Here is a 9,794-nt window from a genome sequence, read left to right as displayed (position 1 = left end):
CCATGGGTGAATATGGCGACCCAAACCCTACCCATTCGGGTCGGGTGCCCGCGGCCACCCATGGGTCGGATTGCCGGGTTGAGGGACGAGGGTCAGGGCCAGCATGGCTGCCTCATGCACCCTGTCTGGGGTGCATGAGATGGGCATGGCCGAGGGCCCTTTTGTGCATCAGATGGGCATAGTTCATGTGAGCCCGTGCACCCTACCAAACAAGTAAAAGTGGGTCGGATTGAAAACTTTTGCCCTTATGCACCCTCCATACTACCAAACACACCCTATGAATTTCTCCCTCTAGTCCATTGTATGGATCACCGTTTTTAACTAATGTTTCAATGTACCTTGCCGCTAGAGAAAAAAGTGCATACAATAAAATGCTGAAGTGTATACCTTCATGTTGAATGATCCTATAAAAAAAGAAAAATATATACTTTAAAGCTTCATTCGACAGCAAATCTAAGGATGTATTTTTAACAACCTAAAATCGTGCATGCCATACAAAACTGGATATAGTAACTATGCTCATAAGAGCATCTCCAACAATATGGCAACACTGCCTTTTTGGGCTTTTGGAGGCCAAAAAACCTCTCCAATAGCTGCCCAAAAACTCCAACATGGTCAAAAACGTTTTTGGGTAGCCTAGAAAAAAGGGCACAACCGGCTGCATATATGGAAGGTTGCTGCCCAAAAACGCCAATCCACCCCTCGCCGCCCAACTGCCACCTTCCGACAGCCCCCTGCAGCCAAGTCCTGTCGCTGCCGCTGCCGCACTGAATCCGGCCGATTCCGGCCACCACCAACACCGCCGCACCTCCCCACCACCGGGAGGGGAGTGTTTGTTACCGTTAAGTTTTCACTTCATAGCATTCGTTTCGATTAGCACATGTAGCAGGCTTCCCAGCGGTGCGCTGAACTCGGCTCTTTTCCCTTTCCTGCTTCTTGAACCTCGCTTGCAACTGGCTGGCTACGAACTGGCTAGCTTTTGTATTTCTGTTATGTCAAAGCAATGAAAAAGGGATCAGCCAAGTTGAAAAAAAAATATATGCAAAGCTGCTAGATACAGTTTTGCTTAACCACAACAACAATATGTTCATAGCTCAACTCCAGGGATAAAGAGTTGTGAGGAAGAATAAAGTGATGGTTGCAGTGAGGTATGAGGTAAACAAAAATTGTAATGACTCAATGAACACATCATGAAGCAACCCCAAAATATCAATCCAATGCTACCGAGTGGATAACAGGCTATGGTTCATTCATCAAAATATTAGACAGCATGGCACAATTGCAAATGCCTGGCATGCAACAACAAAGCGGAAGGACCCACACAAAACGCTATGGAGATGGCCACTAACACCATAAGCGATCACTACACATGTTTCAAACATCTCTCCACGGGAATTCTGTGCACACTCGTCATCTATAAACCAACATGGAAGGATAGGTGGAGAGGAGCATACCAAAAAAACTCGTTCTCAAAGAATTACCAAGTTACTTATCCTCAATGTATCTGGGCAGAAATGGAGAGTAGATTGCTACTAGCAACAAGGGGGAAAACAGATACTAGCAACTAAGTTCTACTCCCTCCGTTCCAATTTACTCGTCGTGGTTTTAGTTTAAATTTGAACTAAAACCATGACAAGTAAATCAGAACAGAGGAAGTAGAACTCAATGCATAGCAGAAAGAAATGTGACTGAATCACATAGTCCCTGTTGATGTTTTTTCTTGCCAAATATGCACCTATGCGTTAGTGATGTATGTTTGTTTTCTAGTGTGAAACTAGCAAGGATTTTTGTAAACAGCCAGGGCAAAGAAAAAAAAATTCTTATTCTAACACATCAGTAGTTAAAAAGAGGCAAGCCTCCTGAAACTGAATAGGCTTCATTTGGAATCCTGGAGGTAGTTTCTTGGCACATGCTTCCAGATTGGTTAACAGGTCTTCGATAACAACAACATCGTCAACTGAGGCACTGGAGAGGTTAGTAGCCTTCTCATCTGTTGCAATCTTAACCCCACTCTTTGGCTCAAATTCAGGCACTGCAACCTTACTTACCATATCGGCCAGATTACCCATGTTATTCACCCAGTCCGGTATGGGGATCCCAAAAGACACCGCTCTCAATATGGAAGCAGCCAGTATAAATTGAATGTGAGATGAATCAACAGCTGAGAATTGCACCGGGGGAGGGAAACGCTTAGGGGCAGACCAGAAAGGAGCACCAGTGCTAGTGGCAGCATCTTCAGGACATGTGAATGTTAGCTGCTTCAGCCGATTAAAGAAGTAATCTTCAAACCTGGCCAAAAAAAACACAGATGTTATTACATGGCATCTGAAGCACAAAAGATACTGTCCTATTTGTTGGCAATATAATCAAAGTGAAACCATTTTAACTTCAAATAGCTAAGATGAAAAGAAAGCGGAACAAAGCCAATAACAAATTGTTGAATTCAAAGGGGGATGTAGTAGAGAGATAAATCGTACTTCAATCTTGCCCAGGCTATGCAGTCTTCAAATTTATCACACCGCTCCTTGTCAAGGCATTCACGTACATGCTCCAATAATTACCTAGCTTTGAGCATCACCTGCCTTTCTCATAGCAGCAGTACATTCAGCAGGATTAGACATAAATGAGTTCACTTCATTTGGGGTTTTCTCTACCAGAGCCTCAAACTCTGAGCGAGCCCATATTAGACAATGGTCAATATTGTGCGGAAAAGAATGAACTGTGCACATTGGTGCCTGTTTCTCGGGAGGATCTCGTGAAGCTCCATAGTTTTTAGTAAGGTGAGGAATCACCATCTATGTATTACATTTCGGGCCCAGCGTTCCAGATTCCAAGAGTAGCTTCTGGAAGCACAGGCATACCATGTCCATGTACATCCTAGCATTGACATTATCAAGTGCATTGATGACAGCATCAAGGACCTCCCAGAATGCATAATTGAAAACATGTTCAGTCTCTTGACAGCATCAAGGACCTCCCAGAATGCATAATTGAAAACATGTTCAGTCTCTTGACAGCATCAAGGACCTCCCAGAATGCATCATTGAAAACATGTTCAGTCTCTGAACAGGCACGATTCTGCAGAGCATCAATATGGAGGCTGGAGTTGATAGCAATAGCAGCTGTAGCGGATACTGTAGATTTTGCCTGTCCAATGTTCCAATCACAAAACAGGAATTGCCGGCTCAAGTTGCTTTTCTCAATGACATAATCATCTGTTATATGTATTATATACTTTGGTTTGTACATACTGCATAAATATCTAGCTCAGTAGAAACCCTTGAATCATTGCATTACCAGTGCCCATTCCATTCTACCATTGTGTACATAGACAAGAAGTTTGCTTCAGAAAGAGGAGCATGCTTGGTGTCATCTCCTCTGAATTCTACTGTTGTATGTATCTTTATAAAAAAAACTTTCAACACCATGATGCTGACCTGTGCTACCATTTTGGTATTTTTAATTTAATGAAAATACCAAGATCTGTATTCTTCCATAATAAGCTATTCAGGTTGATTTTTATTCTTTTTTTAGATTGCAAACCACACCATTCATGGCAAGGAAGAAACTCCATTTACTGCTGAGGACCAAAGCGTATAACAGATCAATTTACTTGGTGCGAAGAAATTAGCAAGGACCACAACTTGGACATAATAGGAAGTGGCGGTAATAGTTTTTAGCTGTAATAATTTTTAAAAGCACGTCCTTGTGCTAAAATAAACCTCCTTTACAGTTAATGTATTACTGAAAATTTTAGCACATCCATCTGCATTGGTTGATGACTAGTTCAAATAGTAAGAATATTACCGTTGAAAAACAGGTTATTTCCTACATAGCACTGCATACAAGTTTTGAGTTCTTAATACTAGTGTGTAAAAACCTTATGTTAGTAGAATTCTGTTAAATTACATGAAAAGTCGTCATTACTGTCCTTCACTTTGGTGACGAACACGAATAGGAAGTTACTGCCATTCACTCTGGTCCCAAACACGAATTAGACTGGTCTTTACATAAACTACATGGCTCTAACAAGAGATTAATGGAATGGTGTTAAGAGAACCCAAAATTGTTATCCACTAATACTCCCTCCGTCCGGAAATACTCGTCGGAGAAATGCATAAAAATGGATGTATCTATCTAGGACTAAAATACGTCTAGATACATCCATTCCTCCGACAAGTATTTTGGGACGGAGGGAGTACATTGGAACTAATATATAGAGAAAATTGATTTAATTGTGGGGGAAACTCAAATTATTATAATATAATAGAACAAAAAATGACAATAATCAATCCAAAAATTATCCAGTGATACATAGGGAAAAGTTCATAACTTAATATATAGAAAGAGAATTTATATAATTGTGGGACAGAAACTCAAAATATTAAGCTGTAATGCAACAATTTTTTTTGACAATAATCAAAGCCAAGAACAAGTGTGCAAGGTCTACAATGGCATCACTAATAAAAAGTCACTTACTAGAACAGGGAGGGTGTTATCCAAACCGGAGAAGGCCAGTTCATCCAGGAATTAGTAACCAAATCACTATCAAAAGTCTGCAGGCTCTTGTTTTCTATATCCCAAACTCCGATTTCTCGCCAGTTATGCTTACACATGTTGACATACTCAAAAGAGTCATCTGTGATATAGACACAGTTCGGCTTCAATGCTGGGAAATCCTTAGTGGCAACACACATGGTGCTATTATAACCAAGGAATAGTGCATGACCCGCTAAGTTTGTCATCTTCACAAGTGCCTGGTTCTCAAGGTCAACCTTATAGACCTCAATTTCAGTTGTTCTCAGCTCAATATACCGGTCTATGTCATCTTCGTTGTGACCCAGCAGATCTCTAGGAAGCTCCACAGGTGTTGAGGAGTCAGTGTAGCTCCTCCACCTCCATATTTGCAAAATATCACCCCATGGAGCTTGCAGGATGTACATGCTAGAAGGATCATCTCCCTTCCTAACTCTTCGCATGATCTTTTTGACAACAAGGGATGGCCCATTGAAATTCAGGGTGAAGACGGACCTGTGGCTGCGAAGCACATAGAACAAACCATCATCCTCGTTGTAGAAAGAGTCCATGAAGCCCCAGCTGATGCTCATGAGCTGGTGGTCGTCGGGGGAGATCCACGTCCACCGCTCGTTGCCGAGCCGGGCATAAGAGAGCTCGCCGACCGGCATGTGCACCAGCAGCACGATGCAAGCGCTCCCAGCCGCCGGGCTGCAGGAGAGGGTGACACGGTGGTACATGCAGTCCCTGGCCTCGCGCGCCTCAAAGGGGGTCGGCTCCGGATCGCCCCTGTCGAAGACGTTGTACATGAGGCGGCCTTCGCCGTCGGCGCAGCTCTCGACGTGGTGGAGAGTGGCGATGGGCGGGAGCGCGGCGTGGGCGCCCGTGATTGGATTGAGGAGGTGGAGGTTGGAGGCCTCGTCGGCGGTGAGAGCCAGCCGTGCGCGGAGCCGACCGTGGAGTGGCGGGTGAGCGGGGGCTGCGGCAGGGGGACTCGCACGGAATCGCCGGTAAAGGGGCAGCAGACGACGGCGCTGTCTGCGGCGGAGTTGCGGCATGCGTAGAGCAGGCAGGGGAGCTGATTCCGGGGGATTGGAAGGGGGAAGCGATGGCGGCGGACGGCTAGGTAAGCAGCATGCCACGAGGCGCAGACAGCACCTGAGCGGACGAGGTCGGGGATCTCCAGCTCCCGCATGAACATCAGGAGTATTTCCTCCGGCAGCCCCGCCCAATCGCGGTCGTAAGAACCGGCGGCGGACGCGATTGCGAGAGCGCCCGCCATGGTCGGCGGCGGAGGCAGTTGTGATTGATGCGCGAGGGTTTCCTCGGCGCGTCTCGTTTTTTTCTTGAGGCCTCGTTTGGCAGAGGAGTTTTGAGGGGAATTTTAAGGGGAAAGCAGTGGTTCTGGCGCCCTATGATGGGTTCACGAAGCCGTCGACGATTGAACTCAAGAAAATAGATATATGGCTGCAAATACATGATCTCCCAGATGGTTACTTCTCCAAGATAAAGACATTGTCTTCCACGGTGGGTGAGTTCATATATGCCGAACCAAAGTCACATGACTTCGAGGGTAATTTTGTAAGGGTGCGAGTGAGAATTGATGTGACTAAACCTCTAAAGAATGTTGTCTCGCTGGTGGTTAAGAAGAAGGATACGGTTGAGCGTGTCATCTTCAGAATCAAGTATGAAAGATTGCCTGATTGGTGTGCGGTGTGTGGATATCTAGGCCATCTGTATAAAGAATGTGGAGACGGCGTTCACCCTCCAAAGTCGCTTGTTTTTAAGGACATTAAGGCGAGCTGGTTCCAGAACCCAGGTAGGGGAAGGGGAGAAGATAACAGCACCAGAGGCGGCCGGGGGCGTGGCCGGACAGGAAGAGGAGGGGGGCGTTCAGCATGGGATCGCGAAGCAGCTAGCAGCCAGGAAACGGATGAGGCGAATCATGCGCTCAAGGACGTCACCATGGAAGATACAGAGCGCATCAGAAAAGAAGTGCCCTAGCTGACCAAAAAGTTTTACAGGGGTCACCTCAGGTGCAATCTAGCAAGGCCCCTCTCATGCTGCCTCCACCGATCCCACCAAGCCCCACATCTAAGCAAGATGCGAAGAGAAACAAACTGAGCCCTTCATCTGCAGAGACAAACACAGCCAAGGTTGCAACATCTAACAAGACCCCAGATGCGCGTTTGGCGAGCCCCCAGGGAGGGGCTCGCCCGGCGCAATGAGTCTTCTTTGCTGGAACTACCGCGGGATTGGCAAAGCCGCGACAGTTCGGGAGCTTCGCGACCTAGCGAGGCAGTTTGCCCCCTCTATACTTTGTATTTTGGAAACACAACTAGAGGGTTCGAGGGTAGAACGGTTGGCAGAAGGGTTAGGATTCAATAAAATTTATGCAGTTAGTAGTTCTAGAAGAAGCGGTGGCCTATGTATCTTTTGGAATGATGAAATTAAAGTTGAAGTCATTGGTTACTCAAGGTATCGCATTGATGTTTTAGTAGATAATATGGTGGACATGCAGGTCAGGGTTACATTGGTCTATGGAGAAGCCCAAGTACCAGATAGATACAATACTTGGAACACCCTGAAAAACATAATCGAGACGCAGAACAGGCCTTGGGCGGTCATTGGTGATTTCAATGAGGTACTAAACCTAGATGAGCATGATGGAATTGGCAGTCGAAGCCAAGCACAGATTGATGGTTTCCGGGAAGCAGCTGATGTTTGCGCACTGGCGGATATTGGGTATACAGGCACAAAGTGGACTTTCGAAAAACGCGTTGCTGGAGGCTCATTTACTCGGGTGAGGCTGGATAGATGTCTAGTGAATCCTGAGTGGCTCATGGCATTACCAGCGTCTGCATTGCTCCACAAGAATGCGGCGGGCTCTGACCACATCCCCATCCAGCTCATGCTACGTGAACAGCAGCCATGTAGTCGGGGCCCAAGGCCATTTAAGTATGAAACTATGTGGGAACGAGAAGATTCTCTGTTCGCAACAATGTTCGATCGATGGAGCATGCAGGACGGGGAGACAGTGGAATCATTACGAGCCAAATTGGGTGATCTAGCAGGAGATTTGTCCATGTGGGACCAGAACACATTTGGATCCATGCGGAAGGAGATTGCCCACCTGAAAACACTTTTGCAGACTTTGCGCGCTGTCCCAGGTAGATCCGGACCTACACCTGAAGAAACAAAAGTATCAGACCGCCTGGTTGAATTGTTTCACCGCAAAGAAATGCTCTGGCGTCACAGGGCGAGGGTGGAGTGGCTTGTCCACGGCGAAAAAACACTTACTTTTTCCACTTGATGGCAAGCAGGAGACGGCGCAAAAACCAGATCAAATCGTTGCATGATGAGCAAGGGCATGTGGCCGAGGACCAAACAGAGATGGAAGAGATGACAACGGATTTTTACAAAAAGTTGTATACATCTGAAGGGGTGCATAATATGGAGGAAGTACTGAGAAGGGTACCGACCAAGGTAACATCCGACATGAATGATCTCCTGAACGCACCATATACGGAAGAGGAGGTCAAGAGAGCCTTGTTCCAAATGTTCCCGATCAAAGCACCGGGCCCAGACGGTTATCCCACCCATTTTTTTCAGCGTCATTGGGAGGTTTGTGGGGGAGAAGTCACCAGTGTTGTCCTTAAAATTGTCGAAGGGACCGAGTCAGCTGCTTGTATCAACGAAACAGTCCTGGTTCTCATACCAAAGGTGAAAAACCCCACTCTTCTCAAACAGTTTAGGCCTATCAGTCTTTGCAATGTCCTCTATAAAATAGCATCAAAGGTAATATCCAACAGACTCAAACAAATTCTTCCAGATATTATCTCACCAGAGCAATCAACTTTTGTTCCAGGCAGACTAATTACTGATAACATCATAGCAGCCTATGAGTGCTTGCATTTTATGAAGAGGAATAAGGCAAAAAAACATCAGTCTTGTGCTCTCAAGTTGGACATGATGAAGGCCTACGACAGAGTCGAGTGGGCTTATCTTCGGGCCATAATGCTTAAGCTGGGGTTCACGGAAAGGTGGGTGGATATTGTCATGAGCATGGTGTCCACAGTGAAATTTTTAGTACTTTTCAACGGTAAGAAGCTAGAGGAGTTTTGTCCATCTCGTGGGATCCGACAAGGGGACCCGATATCGCCATACTTGTTCTTGTTAGCAGCAGAGGGCCTGTCGTGCTTGTTAAAATCACAAAGAGAGTCATCAAATCTAGGGGGGATTCAAGTGGCACCTTCGGCGCCATCGATAAACCACCTACTATTCGCTGATGACAGCCTGCTGTTTTTCAAGGCGAACAGTGTGGGTGCTACCGAGGTTAACCAATTGTTGGAGACATATTGCAATGCAACAGGTCAGCGGATCAACTTTGACAAATCATCCATATTCTTCAGCAAGAGTGTCCCTGAGGCTGTTCGCAATGATATCAAAAATGTCCTGAACGTCCCAAATGAAACATTAAATGAGAAATATCTGGGAATGCCTTCAGATGTGGGGGCCTCAAAAAATGGGGCGTTCAAGTATTTAAAGGATAGACTGTGGAGCAAAATTCAAGGTTGGGTCGAAAGAACTATGTCTTCGGCGGGCAAGGAAGTTCTAATAAAGGCAGGTGCGCAGGCCATACCAGTCTTTTCCATGTCTTGTTTTAAAATGCCAAGGGGCCTTTGTGAGCATCTAAACATGTTGATAAGGAAATTTTGGTGGGGGAGTAAGAAGGGCCAACGCAAACCACATTGGGTATCATGGAAGGCAATGACTCAGCCAAAGAGCATGGGAGGTTTGGGATTTAAGGATTTTGAGCTTTTCAACCTAGCTATGCTAGCTCGACAGGTGTGGCGCATGCTACAGCATCCTACTTCTCTTAGTGCGCGGGTTGTGAAGAGCATTTACTTTCCAAACACCAATATCCTTGAGGCTGCGCTTGGGAGTCATCCAAGTTAGATTTGGCGAGCACTTATTGAAGGAAGAGACACGCTGAAACTCGGCCTGATTAAGCGGATTGGCAACGGAGAAAGCACCGACATTTGGAATGATAATTGGCTCCCCCGTCCAGAGATGATGAGGCCATATGGCTGTCTGACAAACACACCGCCGATTACTGTGGCAGAGCTGATGGATCACACCAGCGCCACATGGGATAGGCAGAAGATCGAAGCCACTTTTTTTTGCTTTTGACGCGAAGGTTGTGCTAAGTATCCCACTGTGCACAACTCCAATGCAGGATTTCTGGAGCTGGGCGCATGAAAGAACAGGCCAGTTCA

General features: G+C 46.1%; 1 protein-coding gene across 1 annotated transcript; it reads right to left on the bottom strand.

Annotated features, from left to right (window-relative positions):
• Nucleotides 1-712: 712 nt before the first annotated feature.
• LOC123086717 (uncharacterized) lies at nucleotides 713-5,888 on the bottom strand. The gene is made up of 2 exons (XM_044508491.1): nucleotides 2,478-5,888; nucleotides 713-2,289 (listed from the first exon to the last, which is right to left on the bottom strand). The coding sequence occupies exon 1, from the start codon at nucleotides 5,571-5,573 to the stop codon at nucleotides 4,479-4,481; it is 1,095 nt and encodes a 364-aa protein (XP_044364426.1). The 5' UTR covers nucleotides 5,574-5,888; the 3' UTR covers nucleotides 713-2,289; nucleotides 2,478-4,478.
• Between the last annotated feature and the right edge of the window lie 3,906 nt (nucleotides 5,889-9,794).

Source organism: Triticum aestivum, chromosome 1B (genome assembly GCF_018294505.1).
Source record: "Triticum aestivum cultivar Chinese Spring chromosome 1B, IWGSC CS RefSeq v2.1, whole genome shotgun sequence".
Lineage (NCBI taxonomy): Eukaryota > Viridiplantae > Streptophyta > Magnoliopsida > Poales > Poaceae > Triticum > Triticum aestivum.
Note: the sequence above shows the minus strand (reverse complement) of the source record. Positions and strands in the feature narration are given on the sequence as shown.

Bases quoted from the DNA above. Each gene is read 5' to 3' on its own strand.
- LOC123086717 (XM_044508491.1), bottom strand. From the start codon at position 5,573: ATGCCGCAACTCCGCCGCAGACAGCGCCGTCGTCTGCTGCCCCTTTAC.